General features: G+C 53.0%; 1 protein-coding gene across 2 annotated transcripts in view; it reads right to left on the reverse strand.

The window, feature by feature from the left end:
- The window catches only part of RAB11FIP4 (RAB11 family interacting protein 4), a 113,816-nt gene that overhangs the window by 73,835 nt on the left and 16,546 nt on the right, over positions 1–23,435 (reverse strand). For both annotated transcript variants that reach the window (XM_033423430.2, XM_033423433.2), the window contains exons 2-3: positions 6,358–6,445; positions 3,659–3,747 (exon numbers count right to left, since the gene is read on the reverse strand). In XM_033423430.2, coding sequence (XP_033279321.1) covers positions 3,659–3,747; positions 6,358–6,445 — 177 coding nt within the window. The remainder of the gene's footprint in view (positions 1–3,658; positions 3,748–6,357; positions 6,446–23,435) is intronic.

Genomic DNA, 23,435 nt, shown 5'->3' on the forward strand with positions numbered 1-23,435 from the left:
GCCCCCTCAGCTCCCCCCAGCCTGAGGAGCTATGGCCTCGCCCCTCGTGGCCTTTAGCCAAATGGAGCTGCCCAGACGGTGCAGGAGCCTGAGCAGGGAGGGATTCATTCACACCACGGGGCCTCCAGGCCTTTTCAGCCCCTCACTGTGGGAGCCCACTGGTCTGGCAGGCTGGCTTTGCGCTCTGCCCCCTCAGCCCTCCCAGCACCGAGGAGCCTGTCGTGAGGAACAGAGCCCCAGCCCCCCACGCTGCCCACCGGGCGTTCACGGACAAGGCTGCCCAGCGTGCCCAGGGATCAACAGCCACCTCGCTGGGCTCTGACCACCCGAGCCACCTGTCAGGGCCAGACAGGTCGGGGGCAGAAAAGAGTTCACAAGGAGGGGCTTACACCTAAAGTCCCGAGAAAGGAGATGAGGGGGGCACTGGGGTTGCTGGGATTCAACCGACCTGATCTTTCTGCTTTTCTGTAACCTCCACATGTTGCATTGTGGAGAAAACAATATTGCTTTAAAAAGAAGAGCACTCTTGGGACTTCCCTGGTGGCGCAGTGGTTAAGAATCCGCCTGCCAATGCAGGGGACACGGGTTCGAGCCCTGGTCCGGGAAGATCCCACATGCCGCGGAGCAACTAAGCCCGTGCGTCACAGCTACTGAGCCTGCGCTCTAGAGCCCGCGAGCCACAACTACTGAGCCCGTGTGCCACAACTACTGAGTCTGTGTGCCTAGAGCCTGTGCTCCGCAACAAGAGAAGCCACTGCAATGAGAAGCCCGCGCACCGCAATGAAGAGTAGCCCCCACTCGCCTCAACTAGAGAAAGTCCGTGCGCAGCAACGAAGACCCAACACAGCCAAAAAAAATAAATAAATAAACAAAAAGAAGAGCGCTCTCTCAGAGGCCAACTCCTCCATGCCTATCTCTCCCCTTTTCTCCACCTGCCAGTGTGGCCGGCCTAGTGCGGAGGCCACGAAAGCAGCCCACAGCTGCAGGAACGGGACCCGGCCCTGGTACCGCTGGCTGGTGCAGAAGCCCGGCTAGGGCTCCACTCTGACCTCCAGCTCCTCACATGCAGGCCTTTATTTTGACGTGATTTTGAAACACCGGTAGCCAAGGGTGAAAGACGCAGACTTCAGCACCATTCCTCACACGAATCCCTAAGACACGGCACTGGGAGGAAGGGATTCTCACATATTAGCAGCCTGTTTTCTCACTGAATTTTCACAAGACGCATACGGCGAGCCCTGTTTTACAGGCTCTGAGGAGTTGAGCGTAACGCGCCTGGGTTCGCAGGGCACATCAGTGGCCGAAGCGGGGAATGGACCCAGTTCTGACTGGTCCCACAGCCCACCTCGTTACCCCATTTCCTGTTCAGTCCATGAGGGGCCCGCTCCAAGACTCCCAGGACACTCTCAGGGTTCGTCCTGCATTGGGGTCCTCTGCTCTGGTCCTGGTCCCATCAGTCAGGCCCAAATGCATCTTCACCCCACATCTGCTGCCCCTTGAGGCAGGCCTGGAGCCCTCACTGCTGGCCTCTGCGCCTCTTGGAGCCCAGCTCTCTTCACTCATCCCTGAGGGCACCGCACCCTGGGGTCCAACCACCTGAGACCTATCTTGGAGGCCCTGGTACCCGGCTTGGGTCTCTGCCACCTTTGAGCCTTGGCCTTCTGTAACACCATTTTGCTGGGCAGCTCTGGGCATTAGGGCCCTGTCAAGCGGAAAAAAAAAAAAAAAAAGCACAACTTAAAAGTCAAGAATTATGGGGTTTTTTTGGCTGCGCGATGGCGTGGCATGTGGGATCTTAGTTCCAAGACCAGGGATCAAACCTGCGCTCCCTGCAGTGGAAGCACGGAGTCTTAACCACTGGACCTCCAGGGAAGTCCCAAGAATTATGTTTTATTTGGCAGACTTACTGAGGACTTACGCCCAGGCAGATAGCTCTGAGGGACTGTTCCTAAGAGGTAAGGAAGGAACCAGGACATACAGGAGTTTTGCAAAAAAAACCAGGTAGTCAAAACATCAAAAGATTACTATTAATTTAAGAAAAACAGACATCTCAAGTTAATGAATTTAGCACTGTTCTATGTACGGGAAGATGCAAGAGTCTGGGCTCATTGAAATCATTCCTTTATGCACCTTGGCTCTCTAGGGCCAGTACCCTGTTTTCTCCATCCTGAATCCCCTCAGGGGGCACCGTTTGAGGGCGGGGGGCAGCAGCTGCAGTGGCTGTTGGCTTCATGGCCACAACATCCTTTGTTACTGATGTGGCAACCTACATTCTTTGTCCACAGCCCCCTGTAGGGACCCCCTCCCCCAGTCCCAGCCCTGAGCCCACCACCCAGCTGGATCCCAAGAAGTATGCCATTGGCCAAAGTGACCTCTGGGGTCCTGGGCCTCCTTCAGCTATAGAAAAGACTCATGTTTGGGGTCAGATGAGGCACCAACCAGAGGGTGGGGAAGAGGTTTTGGAGCTAAGCCTGGATGACAAACCAGGACGATCCTCTTCCAGCCCTTCTGGCGGGCTGTCTCCGCCAGAAGGGACCCTAGAGACTGTCAGTACAGGCATCGTGAACTGTATTCTCTGTAAGATGACTCTGCAAGTGTTTGGGAAAACGATGAAAGTTTCATAATAAACAAACCATTAGGTGATGATGACAGTAAGACAGAGCCATGGGGACTGCGGTCCTTGTCCCACTTCCTGGAACAGAGCTCCTAAAACCTTGGAACTTCCTGAGCGATAGGAGTGAATTTTATTATTCATAAGGAGTCCCTTTCAACCCCACCTGAGTTCATGCTAATGAGGTGACTCAGGTGGGATCCCCAGAGACCCACAGGATGGGGCTGGTCACACCACAAAGACCAAACTGGTGATCTGAAGTGGGGAACTTTAAGCCCCACCCACGCCCACCTGCAGGAGGTGAGAGGGCTGCAGACGGGGTCATACAAACTCTAGAGCAATGAGACCCGGAGCTTCCGGGTTGGTGACGCACTGCCGTGCAGGGACGTGGTGCCCCTGGAGAGGGCCCCCGCCTCCCGGCCACATACCTTGCCCCGTGCGTCTTTCCTGAATTGTATCCCTTATAGTAAAGCAATAATCATAAACAGAGTATCTTCCTGAGGTCTGTGAGTTGTTCTAGTGAACTACGGAACCTGAGGGGGGTTGCGAGAACCCTGCATTCGTAGCTGGCCCCAGCAGAAGTGCACGTAGCCTGGGTGCCCCGTCTGTGGCAGCTCCCAAGCGGGGCTGAGGCTCTGGCCCCGGGGCCTGCACCACCTCTGGGCAGTCAGTGTCGGGAGTGGACTGGATTGCTGGACATCCAGCTGGTGTTGGAGAAAAGAGAAAAATTGTCTCCCTGCCTGCTGTTGACCTCGAGCCTGCCACTTTCCCTCTGGAGCTCAGCTTCTCCTCGGGACCTCAGAGCGGGGGAAGGTGCCCTGTGAGGACTCCCAGGCCCTACACCCTCTGCTGTGGCTTCCCAAGGGTCTGCACTGCTCCGGTTCCAAAATCTCTTTCTTGACTTTGAAGGCAAAGGGCCCTCAGCGGGGGCTCTGGGGTCTCCCTGACACCAAAAAGGCAAAGCAAAGGCAAGAAGACGGAAGACCAAGCAGGTAAGGTGGGCGGCTGGAGGCTCCCCATCCCTTCCGCGGTGGCCGCCCCTCTCACCTGCACCACGCAGTCTGGGATCTCCAGCGCGCAGGGCAGTGTCCCAGCGCTCTCCACGGCCAGCACATCTTTCAGCAGCTCCTCACAGCCTGTGGATGGACAGACAGGCAGTGGAGGGTCAGAGCCTCAGCCCAGCCCGGCAGCTTTGCTTCTTTTTTTTTGAAGGATCTTAGTTCCCTGACCAGGGATCGAACTTGGGCCCTTGGCAGTGAACGCACAGAGTCTTAACCACTGCACTGCCAGGGATTTCCCTGGGCAGCTTTGCTTCTCATGAGTAAGCCTTGGGTGGGTAGGGCTGCAGGGAGGCAGAGGCCCCAAGTCTCCAAGAGACCAGCTGATCATTCAGAGGCAGAGATGGGGCACCCAGTCCTTAGAGAAGCCAGTCCAGGGCTGGGCAGAGGGAGCCGAGACAGGTCCTTGCCCTCCAGACGTTCTTCCACTGGGACTAACAGCATCAGGGAACACACAGAAGACAGACTCCTAGTTGCGGAGGGGAGGCTGGGGCAAAGAGAATCCAGGAGGCCTTCCTGGAGGAGGGGATATAAGAACATACTCCCTGCCTGGCTCACAGGGACTCCAAACACACACAGTCCAGGGTTGCGAGGCTGAGGCCCTCTGCAACCCTGCAAACTCCAGAACATGGAAGGCCACCTTCAGGGTGGCGCTACTTGCTGACTCATTACACAGCTGGCCTCCCTCCCCTGAACAAATGCCCCCAAATCGTAACGGACAAAGGAGGTGTGATATTGTGATTTATAAGAAAATACGTATTTGGACTTCATTCACAGTTTCTAACTCACAGCTCCCAAAACCCTCAGAATTTCCTAAGTGTTGAGAGTGACAAAGGTATCTTTTTATGTTAATGAGGTGACTTGTGGACCCACCTAAGGATGGGGGCTGGTTGCCAAGAGAACCAACCAGGTGATTAGAGGGCTGGACCTTTCAGTCCCATCCTCTGACCTCTGACCTCCAGGGAGCGGTGAGGGCCTGGAGGTTGGATCAATCGCCAATGTCCAGTGATTTCATTGATCACGACTATGATGAAGGTGCCACAGAAACCCAAAAGGACCAGGTTCGGAGAGCTTCCGGGTTGGTGAACACATGGAGATTTGGGGAGAGTCATGCCCTCCGAGAGAGCATGGCTGACCTGCACCTTTCCCCACACCTTGCCCCACGCACCGCTTCCACCTGCCTGTTCCTGAGTCGTATCCTTTTGCAATAAGCCACTAATCTAGTGAGTAAAATGTTTCTCTGAGTTCTGTGAGCCGCTCCAGCAAATTAACCCAACCCAAGGAGGGGGTCGTGGGAACCTCTGACTTACAGCCAGTTGGTCAGAAGCATAGGTAACAGCCTGGGCTTGTGACGGGCGTCTGAAATGGGGGTGGGGAGACAGTTTTATAGGACTGAGCCCTTAACCTGTGGAATCTGACGCTACCTCCAGGTAGACGGTGTCAGAATTGAGCTGAATTCTCCTCGGACACCCTGCTGGTGTGAGAAAATTGTTTGTTGGCATGGGAGGAACCCCTCACCTCCACACATTGGAACTGGTCTCAGAACAGCAAACAGGAGGTCAGACCTGCAAAGCACCAGCACGGGGACATGCCGGGCACAGTTAGTGGCGGCCCTACGGAGTCAAGCAACCCCATTCAGAAACCTTTCTGGGGCTGCCGTGCACAGTCTCCCCAACCTCTCTGCTCACTTCCTTTCGCCCGTCACTTCTATGCAAGGAATTCCTGCTTCCTCCCCACCCTCCCAGACTCTGAGGGACCCCACAGGGAAGGCTTCGTGCTGCTCTGAGCCACACAGACAGGGAAACATGGCATCCTCCACAGATAACAGCAAGGCCCGGGGACTTGCAGATGTAAACTGTGTTCTCCTCACGGGCTGGTGAGCTGGACCACTCTCTCCGGATGAACACTGCAGTAGCGAGTGGCCACACTCTGATTCCTGCAGGCGTCTCATAACTGCCTTTGAGTGGAGGGAAAACGAGAGGGATTTTTATGTTCCCCCCTAAAGGGAAGACAGGAAGGAATTTGGAGGAGTTAGGAGGAGGGAGTGGGGAGGAAACAAGTGAAGGAAATTCAGAACAGAGGCAGGGAGATGAGGGACCAGCTCTGAACTGTCCTCGTTCAAAACTGAAGCCTGTGTTTTGGGAAACTCCTCAGGAGTCTGATCAGCCTTGAGGGAGATGAGTTCCCTCAGGAGATGGAGGGGGAGAGAGGAGAGGAGGGGAGGGGAGGGGAGGGGAGGGGAGGGGAGGGGAGGGGAGGGGAGGGAGAGGGGAGGGGAGGGGAGGGGAGAGGGGAGGGGAGGGGAGAGAGGAGGGGAGGGGAGGGGAGAGGAGGGGAGGGGAGGGGAGAGGAGGGGAGGGGAGGGGAGGGAAGGGGAGGGGGCCATTCTCGGGATGGGGACAGACAACAGGAAGGGTAGAAATGCCTGGCTGCATGTGTGGGACCACATGACAGAGGTTCAGTGACACCCACAGCCCCTCTCCAGCGGGCACAGCTGTGGGAGCCCAAGTCCCTTCCCCTTGGCCCCCCCTGGGGGAGTCAAAGGCAGAACCTACTTCTGGAACCCATCCTGGGCTCCTGGGACCCCCGTAGGGGGGAATCTGAGCTGAAACCCAAGCCATGCCAGCCTCCCCAGCCAGACAGGATCCTGGGAGCCCCTAGGACCCCCCTCCCCCCAGAAGACCTCACCTTTCATGGCGAACACCCCTCGGCAAAAGTCCTTGAAGTTGATTCTCCCCAGGTCGTTGGGATCCAAATACTTCACCAGTTTTTCCACCTGTGGAAAGGAAGGAGGGACAGGTGTGAGGCTCCCAGAAATGCCCCCAGAGAGTTCACAGAGCTGGCCTGAGGCTGGCCAGGGAGGCCGGGAGGGAGGGAGGGTTTGTCACTTGAACCAAGGGGACGCCAGCAGTCCCCTTCCTAGCCCTGTCCCCCTCGGCGGGGTCAGCGCCAGCCCCAGACAGCGGTGGGGCCACTTTATTCTGAGGTCGACAGACACGAGTGAGGAAAATCAAACCTATAACCGCAGTGCTCAGAACCCGGGTTTGTTTGGCCTGAGCTTCCGTCTCCGTCTCCGAGTTATTTCTCTAAGACTGGCACGTGGAAAACAAACACTGATTTTTTTTAACTTAGCAGCTTCTTTCATACAAAAATAATACAAATTCACTGCAGAAACTCTAGAAAAGACAATGTATCAAAACCCTCCCCTTGGGCTTCCCTGGTGGCGCAGTGGTTAAGAATCGGCCTGCCAGGGCAGGGGACACGGGTTGGAGGCCTGGTCCGGGAGGATCCCACATGCCACGGAGCAACTAAGCGCGTGCACCACAGCTACTGAGCCTGTGCTCTACAGCCCGTGAGCTGCAACTACTGAAGCCACAACTACTGAAGCCCACATACCTAGAGCCCGTGCTCCACAGCAAGAGAAGCCACGACCACGAGAAGCCCGCACACCACAATGAAGAGTAGCCCCCGCTCACAGCAACTAGAGAAAGCCCGCGCACAGCAATGAAGACCCAATGCAGCCAAAAATAAAAACAAATAAATTAATGAATTGAAAACAAAAACGAAAACCCTCCCCTTTCCCACTTTTCTTTAAAACACATAGTTCTAACCACTTTTTTTTTTTCCTAGTTCTGAGACACCCTTGATCTACAGGGAGGAAATAATTATGTGACATACGTATCCATTATTTAAGAATTACAAATTACACATCAAGATTTAAGGCAAAGCCAATTATGGTCAAGATAGCAGCTACATCTGCAGAACTGTGCAGGAGGAAGACACCAGGGTCGTCTCTCTGTCTTGATCTAGGGTCTGGTTACACAGTGAAAACTCGCTGAGCTGTCCGCTTGTGGCCAGTGCACTTTTCTGTCCTCTTTGTACCTTATACTTCAATAAAAATTGTTAAAAAAATAAATGTGTAAATAGGTGTAGCCCAAAGGAATCTGCCGTTCCTGATGTTGGGAAGTTTCTCCCCTACTTAACAGTATATCAGAAACACCTCCCCTCCTTGCCCAGAGGGTACCACTCACATTTTTAGTGGTTATAAATATTCTGCCCAGTAGCTATACCATAATTTACTTATTAACCACCCATAATAGCTGGGCATTTTGGTCATTTCCAACTTTTTGCTGCTACAACTCATCTTTGGGGGGTTCTACGGCTGTGCGAATGACCAATGGACTGCCTGGCCTTTGAGAACCTTGACTTCCTGTTGTCCCATATCCCACCTCAGCCACCCAGGCCCCTTGGCCACAGTGAGGACCCAGGCATCACTGTTGCTTGTCCCTCCTCCAACATCACTCACTCAAATGTCCTACTCCCTGACTGCGTACTTCCTCCCTTCCCACCGAACTCCCCAACATGGCCTACAACACCGTATATTTTCTGGCCCCTCCAGTCAAATCTCCTCCCACTGTTTCTGTCACTCACTGCATTCTAGCCACACTGGCCTTCAGTCAGCTCCTCAAGCAAGCCAAGCTCTTTTCTGCCTCAGGGCCTTTGCACATACTGTTCTCTATATCTCAAATGCTTGTCCTCCCCACTCATCATCTGGCAATGTCTGTTTATCCCACAGGTCTCCATTTATACCTCTATGAAATGTTTCTCCTGGACAAGCCTGTCCCGCCCATCTAATTAGGGCCTACCCCACTGTTACCCTGCCTTGTAGCACCCTATACTTTTCTTTCAGAACCATTTGTTGCAATACGTAATTATATGTTTATGTGATAATTTTATTAATTTGTAGCTTCCCCCCACCCCTCTAGAAAGTAAGCTCCTTCAGATCAAGGATCATGTTTATTTTGATCACCACTGCGTACCTTGTAGCTCCCACCATTACTGGCATGTAATAGAAGCTTCATAAATATTTGGTGAATAAATGAAAAGAAATGGTTCTACAAGACATCTAAGTTTTTAAGCCTTTTGATAACAGTTGCCAAATTGTTCTCTGTAAGGATGTCTCAATTTAGTCTTTGATCAGAGCATCTGACTTCAAACTTGTGAGCTCTGGGTATTTTTTCCTAGTTTTTGTCAATGGCCGATTTTGTCAGAACCCGTTTTTTCCCCCTGAGAGTTCCAATACCTGAAATGCAGCCTCTTGATATTTCTTCCAGAAGCCCACTTCTAAATCAACCTGTAATTTAGTGGCAGCCCCTCTACAGCACACCTGCAAGCATTCGTTTACTTATTTATTCAATAAGGACGACTGGGTACCGCCTGTAAGCCGGGCACTCTGCTGGGGGGCGATGGGAGCTGCTGGCCCCTCTGGCTAATCACACATGGTCACGTGGACACACACGTGCACGCACTCTCACATGCTGGTGGCCAGGCACCTTTCCCCTCCCCCCCGTAATCACCATCAGTATCTAAAGCACAGTCGGGCAAGGATGAGCTCTTTCCCAGACTCCTTTGGGGCTGGGTTGCAGGTGGAGGGTATGAAAGCACTTTGGAAACTGTACACATAGCATGTAGGGAAAGGATTACCGTCACTGTTGTTATTGTTAATACTGTCACGGCAGACACCCTCCAGCCCACCATACCGCCCACCACATTCTCTGAAGCCCAAGCCATCCTGGGGGATTCACCTATCCACAAGGACCACGTTTCTTGCACGCCCACAGTACACTTTTCTAGTGCGGCAGTTGCAGGGGTCTGAAGCCCGCTCCAATTATGGGGACACACCCAGTGGGGTTTGGAAGATGAGTGAGCAAGAGAAGACCCCACACAAGCAGCCCTCCTCCCTCCCTGACCTTGGTGGCCCTGAGCTTGTACCTCTGTCCCAGCTGACCCTGCTTTTCCACTCAGGTGTGACTCTGGGGGTGAGGGGTGGGCAGAGGCTGTGCATCGTCTCTCTGTGACCCCCCCTGAACCTGGCACCTAGCAGGCCCTTGGGAAAGGCTGGAAGAATTCCAGAGAAGGAGGAAGGTGGCTTTCTGCCAGCTCCCGCCCTGGCCGGCACCTCCTCAGCTTTGCAGCTGTCCCCACACTCCCAGCCAGGCAGCCTCTGACACTGCCAGGCAATGATGTGGCTTCTGAGAATAGAAATGCCCAGGTGCCACCTTCAGGGCCGTGGGGAACCCACCCACCCTCCCAGCTGGTGCCCCGCCTCCTCTCCTCCTGCCCTCTCATCAGTGGCATTCTAGGGGGTCTATGAATGCAGGGATGGGCTGGGGCTCCCGGTGCGCACCCCTACAGTCCTCTCCAAGGTTGGGGTTATGCTTTAATTATCTCTGATGGGAAGCAAAAGGGCAGAGTCGTCACCGAGTGTTGAATGGCTGATGTGGAGGCCCAACCTCAGATCCACGTAAGGGGCAGCAGGCTGTGGATTCAGATTCAGATTCTGTACTCCATGGAGTCCGTAGCTCCCCAGGGCTGGGAGACACTGGTGGGGCCAGGCTATCTGTCCCCCTGCCTCCAGGGAAAGCCAGCCTGGAGCAGAGGTGCCAGGGTGCTCGATGACAGGCAGATAGATGGGGTCCTGGGGACCACTGCAAAGTCCCTGGAACACCGCTGAGCGGTGGGTCCAGGGCTCCCACAGGGCTCTCCAAAGAGTGAAGGTCCAAGAAAGCAGTGGGTATGAAGGTGCCACACCAACCATTATACAGCCCTGTAGGGAACAGGCAGGGTTCACCGAGGGCTCGCCATGAACTCTGGCTGGACTAGCCTCATTTTTGTCTTTTTTTGGTCCGCGCCGGGCAGCTTGCAGGATCTCAGCTCCCCAACCAGGGACTGAACCTGGGCCCTCGGCAACGAAAGTGCGGAGTCCTAACACTGGACCGCCAGGCAAGTCCCTGGACTCATCTCATCTGATCCTCACACCAGCCTTAATAGCAGCTACTTTACAGTTGAGGAAACTGAGGCTCAGACATTTAGAGAGGTTACGACACTTAGAGCAGCTGTCCCCAGCCTTTTTGGCACCAGGGACCGGTTTCGTGGAAGACAATTTTCCCCACGGACGCGGCTGGGGGATGGGTATACAGGCAGTAATGTGACCAATGGGGAGCAACGGGGAGCGGCAGATGAAGCTTCGCTCGCTGGCCTCCTGCTGCGCGGTCTGGTGCTGGTCCGCGGACGGGGGGTTGGGGACCCCAGACTCAGAGAATCCCTGTAGTGGTAACTCTTCCATGACCCCCAAGCCCTGCTGACCCGAGTTATCAGCCTCTGCACCCTACTGCCTTCCACAGAGGCAGGCTCTTGCCAGGTTGCACCAAAGTATGTTTCAATCCCCGCCCCGCTCCGTCCTCTTGTACATGGAGTAGCATTACCCGCTAGGGCTGGGACCCCTCACCTTGATCACCAAGAGCGTCAACCTTCCTGGACACTGGATAAACTTCTGCTGGTACCCCCGAGGGCACGGGTGCGCTCAGCTGACGCAGCCCTCGATTCGGCAGACGGGGAAGCCAAGTCGACGGGAGGCGGAGGGCTTGCTCAAGGTCACACGGTGAGAACAGCAAATAACCACCCACAGGTGGTCTTCGTGGTGAACCGGAGCTTCAGATGCTGGGGGCCTGCCCGCGGGCTGGGGGAGCGGGGCGCACACACCACGCAGGGCTGGGCTGCGCTGGGGGCGCGCCGGGCTCCCAGGCGGGAGGGCTGGGCGCACTGGGCCTGCCAGGGGCGGCGAAGCAGCTGTTGTTGCTGGAGCTCACACAGCTGGGCCGCTGACCTGGTTGCCAGGGAAACTGGTTGTTTCCCTGGCAGTAAAATATTGATCCTCCTTTTTCAGGCCACACAATTAGCAGGCTTCCCCTTCTATTTCGGTTGCCTTTCTCTTCAGGCTGATTCTTTTCCCCACTCATTCCCCCGAGGTCACACCTCTTCTAGCTCAGACCAGACGATGTTCAGAGCTTCATGGCCACTGAACTCTGACTGATCACCAGCCAGATCCTCCCTGAGTGTGGGCCCGGCCACCCACGCCTCTCCAATTTCTTTTTTTTTTTTTTCTAATTTTTATTTATTTATTTTTGGCTGCGTTGGGTCTTCGTTCCGGCGCGTGGGCTTTCTCTAGTTTCGGTGAGCGGGGGCTACTCTTCGTTGCAATGCGCGGGCTTCTCATTGCGGTGGCTTCTCTTGTTACGGGCTCTAGGCACGCGGGCTTCAGTAGTTGTGGCTCGCGGGCTCTAGAGCACAGGCTCAGCAGTAGTGGCACACTGGCTTAGCTGCTCTGTGGCATGTGGCATCTTCCCGGCCCAGGGCTCGAACCCGTATCCCCTGCACTGGCAGGTGGATTTTTAACCACTGCGCCACCAGGGAAGTCCCCGCCTCCCCAATTTTGACACGTGCAAGCCAGACGGACTCAAGTGAGCTATTATCTGAACAAGGGAGATAAGCTGGCTCAGTCTGCAGGTCTAATAAAGGTTAGCCATTAAATTATTAATCAAACAAATGCTTAGTAACTCCTCTTTGATGCCAGGCCTGCGCTAAGCACTGTATACATACAAACTCAACGAAGCCTCACAACCACCTCAGAAGAAGATACCATTATTATGCCCATCGTACAGGTGAGGGCGCTGATGCTCAGGAAGGCCAAGTCATTCAGGGTCAAGGTCACACAGCTAGTAAGTGGCAGAGCTGGGACTTGAACACAGGCTGCCTGGCTCCAGAGTTTGTGCTCTTAACCAATAATTACTATTATTTCTACTAATATAATGATAATCACTATTACTATCACAAGTTTGGGGCTTGCTCTCACCAGAGAAAGGATAAACTTGTATTCTGCTCTATCTCTGCTTTTCTGCCTGCGCCACCTGGCGTATGGGATCTCAGTTCCCCAACCAGGGATCGAACCCAGGCCCACAGTAGTGAAAGTGCAGAGCCTTAACCAGGGAATTCCCAATTCTGCTGTCTTTTCACCTAGAAAAACTGAGTCCAAAGAGCCTTTGTTTCAGAATTTGAATATTTAGGGAATTCCCTGGCAATCCAGGGGTTAGGACCCCACGCTTTCACTGCCGTGGGCCCGGGTTCAATCCTTGGTTCGGGAACTAAGAACCCAGAAGCCACGCAGCGCAGCCAACAACAAAAAAAGAAAGGTTTTTTAGCGCAGTGGCAAAAAAATTTGAATGTTTAAAGGAAAAAGTGTAATTTCAAATGCTGTATTGCTAAAGCTCAAGTCTCCAACTAGCATCCCAAATGAGGCCTGTAGACAGACTTAAATATCTAAAATGAACTGCCAAGCTCCAAGAAGCTTCTGGTGCAGGTTAAGATGGAGTCAGTCACACGACACTCTGTCTCTTTCACTGATTATAGCTAAAAACTCTGGACAGGATACATAAAGCAACTATACAAGGACTCTGCAAAGTAAATCATAGCAGGCAAACTAGGAGAAAAGTTAAAACTTGAAGTAAACAACAGCAACAAAACCCAAAAACAAACCAAAAACCTTGAAGTAAGATGAATACGGTGGTAAGTCCCCTGATTTATTTTTTCTCACATATTTTCCAGCCTAGACTCAGGTAGCTCAAACCGCAGAACTGCGCAGCAGATACGAACAGAAAAAGCTCCAAAAGAAACCCTCTCTTTTAGTTTTTTTTTTTTTTTTGGCCTCACTGAGCAACATGCAGGATCTTAGTTTCCCAACTAGGGATCGAACCCGTGCCCCCTGCAGTGGAAATGTGGAGTCCTGACCACTGGACCACTAGGGAATTCCCCGAAACTCTCTCTTTTTGATGAGAGGTCAGGGAAGGGGGCCCTTCTGGGACAGAGAGAGTGGGAGAAATGCCGTTTTTGTTTCTGTTTTTGTTTTTAATTCCATTTTCCAGCCCCACCCCAAGCTGCAGTCTCAGAGGTGGGTGGTAGCAGCAGCTACGGCAGCCAGGAAGGCACCTAAAACTTGGAGAGGAGGAAAATCTTTCTCTGTGGAATGATACACTTGGAAAAACGGTCCCTGTGGTCAAAATGGGGAGGGGGAATTCCTGTTACACGTTTCTCTCTTTTTCCTGCAGGTAGACCTGCAGGTAGACCAGTCATGGAAGGTGTAAAACAGCACAGGGTGGCCAAGACCTCAGATTTCTAACCAAAGGACCAGGAAGAGGGGCTCCTGGGAGCTCGTGGGGGGCAAGGATCACAGAGAAGAGAGAGTTTGAGATTAGGATCCGATAAGTTGTACTTGAAGTCCTGGGCCCACTCCTGAGCTGCATATACATGGAAGTAACCCAAAATAGTATGCCAAAGGCTTTGAGAACTGAACTACAGAGTAGACAGTGAACAGACCGGCCCCAGGAGAGTGCACACTTGAGGTGGACCCAAAGAGCACTTCAAAGGCTTTGAGAACTAAACTGACTGAGCAGCTCAGAGGGCAGCTTGGGATCTGAGGTTTCAACCTAACTGGGTTGATTTCCTGATTAAAAACAAACAAACAAAAATTAATATTCTTCAGAGTATTTTTAACAGGACCCAGAGTCTCATAATATAATATTCAGAATGTCCAGGACACAATCCAAAATTACTCGACATGCAAAGAGACAGGAAAACCTCAGCAATGCACAAGAGAAAAGATAATAAATACCAACCCCAAGACGACCCAGATGTTACCATTAGTAGATGGAGACTTTAAAGCAATTATAACCATATTCCATGAAGGAAGGGTGAACACTCTTAAAACAAATGGAAATATAGAAATTCTCAGCAGAAAAATAGAAGCTATGGAAAAGAACTGAATGGAAATTTTGGAATGCAAAAATACAATAACTGAAATATTTAAAATTCACTAGATGGGATCAGTAGCAGAATGGAGATGACAGAAAAAACAGTTGGTGAACTTGAAAACAGTGCAGTAGAAATGATCTAATCTGAGCAAGGAAAATTACCAAAGATTAAGAGGAACATTATATAAGAGGGTCAACTCACTAAGAAGATATAACAATCCTAAATGTGCACGTACCTAACAACAGAGCTTCAAAACGCATGAAGCAACAACTAACAGAACTGAAAAGAGAAACAGACAAATTGACAATTATCATTGGAGACTTTAGCACTTCTCTTCAGTCATCAATAGAACTAGTTAGATTGAAAATCAACAAGGATATAAAAGAACTGAACAACACCATTAACCAGTTTAACCTAATTGACATTTATAGAACTCTCAGTTAATAACAGTAGAAGACATATTATTTTCATGGGCGCATGGAACATTCACCAAGATAGATCATATCCCGGGGCCATTAAACAAAACTTAACAAATTTAAAAGAACTGAAATCATCTAAAGTGTGTGCTCTGACCATATTGAGCACATACTCAACATGTACATCGAGCGTCTTTATGCCTATCACCTTGAACTCTTTATCAGGTAGACTGCTTATCTCCACTTCACCTGGTTCTTCTTCTGGGGTTTTATCTTGTTCCTTCATTTGGAATATATTCCTCAGTTGCCTTATTTTGCCTAATTCTCTTTTTATTTCTATGTACTAGGTAGGTCAGTTACATTTCCTGACCTTGGAGAACTAGCCTTATGTAGGAGATGTCTTATGGGGCCCAGCAGTGCACTCCCCTCTGGTCACCACAGCTGTATACTCTAGGGGTGCCCCCTGTGTGGGCTGCACAGTCCCTTCTATTGTGGTGGGCTGACTACTGTGTACACACTGGGAGGTATGGCTGGCTTCCACCCCAATTGGTTGCCAGGCCCTACCTAGTGTGGAGGCTGCTGGCCACTGGTGGGCATGGCTGGATACAGAGCACAGGGTTATGGGCTAGTACCAGCCCACTGGTTGGTGGAGCCAGGTCCTGGGGTCATTGGTGGGGGGCCAGGAGTCCTGGAGCTGGTATCAGTCTGCTGGTGGGCAGGGCTGGGTCCCTACAACTAGCTTTGGGGTCCTGGAGGTCCTAGGGCTACTGCTAGCCTACTGGTGGGGAGGGCCAGGTCCCAGGGTGCCTGGGAGGCTCAGGGTGCCTACAGCAGCTAGCCTGCTGGGGGGTAGGGCTGTGTCCCCCGCTCAGCTACCTGCTTAGCCTAGGGTGGTCCCAGGACTGGTGCTGACCAGCTGGTGGGCGTGGCCGGCTCTCAGGGCTAGCAAGCAGGAGGGAGGACTCCAGCATGGCACCTGTCAGCACCAGTGCCCACATGGTAGAATGAGCTCCCAAAGATGGCTGCTGCCAGTGTCTGTGTCCCCAGGGTGAGTCCCAGTTGCCTCCTGCCTCTCTGGGAGGCTCCCCAAGATCAGCAAGTGGGTCTGACCCAGTCTCCTTTCAAATGACCGCTTCCGTCTGGGGTCTTGGAGTGTGAGATTTTGTGTGAGCCCTTAAGGGCGGAGTCTCTACTTCCTACAGCCGTCTGGCTCTCCTATAAGCAAGCCCTGCTACCCTTCAAAGCCAAACATTCTGGGGGCTCATCTTTCAGATGCGGGACCCACAGGCTGGGGAGCCCAACGTGGGCTCAGACCCCTCGATCCTTGGGCAGAACCTCTGCAATTATGATTATCCTCCTGTTTGTGGGCCACCTACACGGGAGTGTGGGTGTTGACTCTACTGCGTCTCCACCCCTCCTGTCCGTCTTGCTGTGGTTCCTTCTTTACATCTTCAGTAGTAGATCTTTTCTGCTAGTTTTCAGGTCATTCTTATTGATAGTTGTGCTGTAAGTAGTTGTGATTTTGGTGTGCCCATGGGAGGAGGTAAGCTCAGGGTCTTCCTACTCTGCCACCTTGGCCCAAACCTCTCCGTCTTACAGGTTTTAAAATTAATAGGTTAATAAGTACAGAGGATTTTTAGGGGAGTGAAAATACTCTGTATGATATTACAGTTGACCCTTGAACAACACGGGTTTGAACAGCATGGGTCCACTTATATGTGGATTTTTTTTCCAATAAATTACATACAGTACTGTATGATCTGTGGTTAGTTGAATCTGTGGATGCAGAACCACAAATACAGAGGGAACACGGATACAGAGGGCCAACTGTGGGACTTGAACATCTGAGGATTTTGGTATCCACGCGGGTCCTAGAACCAATCCCCCAGGGATACTGAGGGACCACTGTTTAATGATGGGCATATGTCATTACACGTTTGTGCAAACCCGCAGAATATACGTTTGTATATTATTTATATATATAAGTAAATTTATTTATATATGAATGATACAACACAGCCAAAACCAAGTGGGGTTTATCCCCCAAGGCTGGTTCAACATTGCAACGTCAACCGATGGAATCGAAAGATGACTAAAGAAAAAAAACATACAATCATTTCAATCGATGCAGACGAAGCAACTGACAAATCTGACATCCATTCATGATAAAAACTCTCAGCCAACTCAGAATAGAAGGGACCTTCCTTAGTCCAGAGGAAGGAGAACTGATGTTCACACACGAAAAACTATACGCGAATGTCTATAACAGCATTATACACAATCGCCAAAACCTGGAAATATCTCAAATGTCCTCCGACAGGGAACGGATAAGCAAACTGTTCTGTAATAAAAAGGAACAACTGATAACAGATGGATGAATCTCAAACGCATTATGCCGGGCCAAAGACGCCAGTCTCAAAAGGTTACATATGACGATTCCACTGACGCAGAAAGGCAACACTATAAAGACTGAGAACAGGTCAGCGGCTGTCAAGGGCAAGAAGGAGGGGAGAGTTTGAATACAAAGGGGCAGCACCAGGGAATCTGGGGGGTGAACTGTCCTGTACCCTGATTGTGGTGGTGGTTACAGGAATCTATGCAAATATTAAAACTCATGGAATCATATGTCCCCTCCCCCAACAAAAAGTGAAATTTACTATTTGTAAAGCTAAAATTTTTAAAATTTCATTTATTTATTTTTTATTTTTTGGCTGCACCGCACGGCATGTGGGATCTTAGTTCCCCGACCAGGGATCGAAACTGCACCCCTTCACTGGAAGGCAAAGTCTTAACCACTGGACCGCCAGGGATGTCCTAAAAAATATATATTTTTTAAAATAAATTTATTTATTTTTGGCTGCATTGGGTCTTCATTGCTGCGTGCGGGCTTTCTCTAGTTGCAGAGAGTGGGGGCTACTCTTCGTTGCGGTGCGCAGGCTTCTCATTGCAGTGGCTTCTCTTGTTGCAGAGCAAGGGGTCTAGGCGCATGGGCTTCAGTAGCTGTGGCTCGCGGGCTCAGTAGTTGTGGCGCACGAGCTCTAGAGCACAGGCTCAGTAGCTGTGGTACACAGGCATAGTTGCTCTGCGGCATGTGGGATCTTCCCGGACCAGGGCTCGAACCCGTGTCCCCTGAATTGGCAGGCGGATTCTTAACCACTGCACCACCAGGGAAGTCCTAAAATATATATATATATTTTTTTAATCAAGGAAACTGCACACACAGAGTGGGGTATCTGACTTTTCTTGAAGATTTGGAAACACTTCCCCACAGCAACAACGGGTCACATTTGTGTTAGAGCATGCTCTTTAGACAGGCCTCTGCTCTGCTCCCCAGTATGCCACAGTAACCCCCAAACCCCAAGTTCCCACCCCTAGTCCCCCCCACCCCCCAGGCTGCTTCCCTTCCTGGGCCCGTGGGCATGCTGGGAAGTCCTGCTGCCCTAGGGGGACCCCCAGCTGGGCTGAGCCCCTGAAGTTTTCTGCACCAGCAAAAGGAGTTCCAGGGATGGGCTTGGGGGAGGGCAGAGTTGATACTCCCCAGCATAAAAAAGCAGCCGCAAAGGAAGGCAGGCAGGTAAAGAGGGGAGGCGCAGGCCCCTGGAGGGTCAGGGTTCCTTGGGCCAGGCCAGGAAGTGCTTTCAGTTCTGGCAGGAGCCCTGCGACCACCACTGGGAATCCTGTGTCCCACACAGAGCTTAGACTACCTTCAAAGTGCTTCTGGGGAGGAGGCCCCCTGGAGGGGCTGAGGCAGCTGGTGGAGCTGAGACCCACTGGGGTAAGGAACATGGACGGGGGCATCCTGAATCCCAGGATTAGCTGGACAGTATTCCGCTGGGAGGGGGCTGGTGGGGAAGGACGTGGCCGGCTGCAAAGGGAGCAGAGTGGAGAGAGGGGTTCCAGTCAAGGCGAGTTCTGGCGTGTGGGAGGCAAGGTGGGGTGAGCATATGGGAAGCGGGGTGTCATCAAGAATGAGGCCAGGGAGAGAGGGAACAGGGTCTGAAGGAGAAGGGCTTGGAAGCCACGCCCAGGAGGCTGCACTTTATGCCCGAGGTCTGGAGGCACAGACACAGCAGTGACAGTCACAAGCACGCAGCTCCCAGCTGAGGAGCGCTTCCTAGGTGTCAGGCGTCCGGATAGAAAGAGCTGGGTCACTTCCAGCTCCTTCCCACCGCCCCAGGGGTTCCCGTCCTCCCCTCCTGGCCTCAGGGCCACGCGCTCAGGGCTGCTTGTTTATCCACTTTCCCAGGCGGCCCAGCTGCCTGACAGTCAGGGCACACAATGGGGCCCTGTGCTCTGGGGCCCCTACCCCCATCCCCAAGGGACAAAGGGCACACGGGGAGGGGAGGCAGCCAGCCGCCCTCTCCATTAACTCTCAGGAGCGGGGGAGGGAGGGGAGGGGAGTCAGGCCAGAGTTTCAGCAAAACCAGCTGGAGACAAGGACAGGGAGGGCTTCCCAAGTGGTCCTGCCAGGCCCTGCTTCTCTGGACCCAGCTGCAGACCACCCCCAGCCTCCAGAAGCCCACTCTCCCCCCGGGAAGGGCTGTCCCACGCAACGCGCCAGACTTGCCCTGACTGGGCCACAGGTGGGTGGGGAAAAGCGCCTTGTACGAAGCATCCTGAGGAGCCAGGAGCTGGGGGCTTAGGGTCAGCTCTGTAGTTCGTGGGGCCAGTGCAAATGGAGACACCAGGCCCCTCGTTCAAAATTCATTTGCAATTTCAAGATGGTGACCGCAGGGCATTAAACCCCGAGTGACTGCACAGCTTACTCGCCAGGAAAGCCGGCTCCGCGGGGGCTTCAGTACGTCCCCATGGTGTGACCTTGAGGCCTCAGCCTGCACGTCTACAGCGCACTCCTGACCAGCCCACAGGACTACTGTGAGGCTCGAGTGAGACTGTGGCTCAGAAAAGGACCCAATAGAGTGTAGAGCGCCATGAAAGTGTCCCGTGCAGAGGGGCCTAAAGAGGGGCGTGGCGGTGAGCCTCCACCCTGGCAGCGGCAGGGAGAGGCCAGCCAGCCAGCAGGGAGGCTGAGCAGTGGCCTGGCAGTGAGGGTGAAGGTGGTAAAGTAGGGCGGCTCCAAGCCCCTTTGTGAGTCTCAGGGATGCTGTGCTTCCCTGGCCCTCAGTCCCGTACTAGCTCTGCCATCAATGACCTCACAGAGTGGTCTTGGAGAGACCCCTCCCTCTCTGGGCCTCAGTTTCCCCATTTGGAAAATAAGGGCATTGGAGCCATTAATATTGAAGGTCTCTTCCGCTCTGAAGTCTGTAGGATTGTAATGTTTTCCCAGGGAAGTCTGGGGGTGGGCAAGGGGTTAGGCGGATAAAGAGAAGAAAATCGGAGAACTAGATGAAGTAAAGGGCTGGGAGCAAATGTCTCCATCCAAGGCAGCTTCGCGAGGGACCCAGTAAATAAATGGCGTGGGAACCCTGGAGTGTGCCCCTGGGGGATTACTCAACTGCTCTGACCCTTTTACTTCCCCTCTTCTATAAAGTCAAGAAATTATGACAAGGGGCTTCCCTGGAGGCACAGTGGTTAAGAATCCGCCTGCCAGTGCAGGGGACAAGGGTTCGAGCCCTGGTCTGGGAAGATCCCACATGCCGCGGAGCAACTAAGCCCGTGCACCACAACTACTGAGCCTGTGCTCTAGAGCCTGCGAGCCACAGCTACTGAAGCCTGTGCGCCTAGAACCCGAGCTCCGCAACAAAAGCCACCGCAACGAGAAGCCTGCGCACCGCAATGAAGAGTGGTCCCCGCTCGCCACAACTAGAGAAAGTCCACACGCAGCAACAAAGACAAGACACAGCCAAAAATAAAATAAAATAATTAAAAAAAAGAAAAAAGAAATTATGACAAGGACTGAAGCAGATCTTGTTGGTCACCTCTATGCTGCCCCTCCTCTTCTCCCTCCCCTTTGGGCAGCCCTGATGTGGCTGAGATGAACAGTTGCCTTGGGGCACCTCAACCCCAGGGCACAAGTCCTTATTGGACCAAGCCAGTCAGGTGGGCTCAGCCCCCTTGCCAGTGATTGGTTTAGGCAAAAGCATGTTGTACATTTCTGGCCAATGAGACATGAGGAAACATCTGCAGGAGGCTTCTGAGAGAGGTTTTCTTTGATGATGGGAAAAAGAAAAGACAGCTCACAGGAAGGGCTCCCCGCCCTTGACCTCTTGGAGAGGAGACGCCACCCTGGGCCTCCCTGTGGGAGCTGATGGAATGGGGCTGGGTCCTGGATGGTGCCTCTGAGGCTCTGAAGGAACTAGCCCTGGAGCTGCCCTAACACTGGGCCCAAGTGTTTGGACAAAGAATGCATTTCCTCAGCATATAAGCCATTTTGCATTGGTTCCTGGTTCTTAAAGCGGTGGGCTCGTGGGAGGGGGTGGTGCTGACAGATGAAGGACCCCTCGTTTAGGAGCAGCAGGGGTTAAAGGCGGTGGTGGGAGGGTGGCTGCGTGAGCGAAGCGCTCAGCGCACAACCGAGAGGGGCCATGGGGGCGGGGTGCCTCTGGCCAGGTGGCCAGGAGGGCCAGTCACATGGTACCCAGGCCACCACCTCCAGGGCTGAAAATGCCCTCCTTTATGAGACCCCCAGTGTGTCCCACTGTCACCAGGCGGCCCCTCATCCACAGCCTGGCTTCTGCTGACCAGAGACCCTTAGGCCACCCAAGAGGGCTTTGTTTGGTGTCTGCATAGGAATGAAAGGGTTAGAAGCCCAGGTGGTCTCTGAGGTAAACTGGCCTGTGCATCCGTCTGTCCCTCTGTCCATGCCTTCAGCAAATGTCTCCGCGGCTCCCCAACACGACTGTCCTGTGGGGAGACAGACCAGCTCCCAGGAGGCTCCCAGGAAAGGGACAGCTGTCCTGATATATTTTTGAGTGAAATAAAAATAGCCTAGGGAACAGCACAAAAGTGTGTAGATGACTGTTAACACTGCCACAAGCCCAGGGGCAGTCTAATGTCACCTCCTCCATTTACCAGCTGTGTGACCAAGGGTGACTGACTCAGCCTCTCTGAGCAATAGCATCTGCCTCGCGGGATGTTAGGATTTAAAGGGAAAAACATCGAGACTTAGCCTGGAACCTGGCACAGGGCAAACTCTAGATAAATGGGTGTGTTCCAGGCACACTGTGCCCGGAGGCTGGTCACGAAGCTGTAAACACAGGTTACCTCCTTCCGCTGGGATGGTAGTCCTTTCACCTCTTCTTTCCACATTCTTTAATTGGTTGAATTTTTTAAATGAATTGGGGACTTCCCTGGCGGTGCAGTGGTTAAACCCAGTGCCATGCTTCCTCTTCTAAATGTCCCTAAAGCGACAGAGGGTCCGTAAAAATAACCTCCCTGTATAAAGGGCTTACGATGCAGCAGGCACTCAGAGCTCTGCCTCATTCTTTCATTCCCTGCTCACAATACCCCTATGAGGACAGCATCACTGCACCCCCATTTCCCAGATGAGGCTAAAAAGCTCAGAGACCTACCCCAGGTCATAGAGCCAGCAAGTCGGAAAGCTGGGAGCTGACCTCTGGCCTATGCAGCCCAGAACCTGAGTCCTTGACCACAAAATCCTCCTGCCCCGCAAACCCTCATCAGGCAGCCTTGCTTCCAAGTCACACGTTCAGGGAGGAGCTCAGGAGGAGCCGGAGCTCCTGGGCACTGGGCCGGTCCCCTCCCCTTGCACTTCCTTTATTCACTCCCTCAGTCGTTCAGGTAACACTCACTGTGCCCTTGTTACGGGCCACATGCTGGGCTGGGTACTGGGGACAGAGCAGTGCACGGACCCAGCTCTGGTCCTCGCATTCTGTCTCCCAAGAGAACCACAGAAACAAACGCTCCTCACGCGTGGTCCCACTACCTGCTGTTTCTCTCTGCCCAACGTCGCGTTGCCAGGTGCACCCTGGTTTCCTTTGGGGAACTACCCCTCCCCATTCCAGGGAGTTTGGGTGGCCCGCCTCTGGGGATGGGCACCTGACCAGGCCTGGCCTGTCAGCGATTCCCCGCTTCCAAGCATAATTCTTTGCCTCAACTGGGAAAAGAGCAAACATCATTAAAACATTTAATAGATGTTGGGAAGACATGTGGTACAATGTACCATCTGGTCTTGGATAACATTCTAACAAAAGGAGAATGGGGCAAGGAGGGTGTGGTCTTTATTAACGCGCTGAAGATGATACACCTAAACCCAGGTACCAACATTACACTCAATGGTAGTAAGCAACGGTCACTCCATTTAAAAACCTAGTAAGAAAGGGATGATGGGGGTCTGCTTCTGCCACCAACCCTTATACCTACTGGCTCCACCAACTAGTCCAGGACCAGAGCAGAGCGCAGGGAACAACCTCAGCCCTCCAGCCACTTCTGGCTGCCCGACACCAGCTCTGCAGTCATCTGTGCCCAGCAAGTTTCAGTCTGTCCATCCCCCTACTGTGCTGCTGCTGTCTTGTCTCCCTGCCTTTGGAGGCTGGCGTCCTCCCCTGACCCCCAGTCAAGACGCACGGCTACCTCTTGCCAGCCTCTTCCCTCTGCATCAGACCCCCTCCCGCAGCAACACCGGCCTCAGCAGCACTGCCTTTGGGACACTGTCTGTGAGAGCACCCAGGGCAGCTGCAGTTCAGGCACCTACCCTGGCCTGTTTTCCTTAACTTGCAACTTAGCCATCTGGCCAGCGTCCCAGCATGCCTCACTCCCGAGCCCTCCTAAGTCAGGGCTATGTCT

Source organism: Orcinus orca, chromosome 19 (genome assembly GCF_937001465.1).
Source record: "Orcinus orca chromosome 19, mOrcOrc1.1, whole genome shotgun sequence".
Lineage (NCBI taxonomy): Eukaryota > Metazoa > Chordata > Mammalia > Artiodactyla > Delphinidae > Orcinus > Orcinus orca.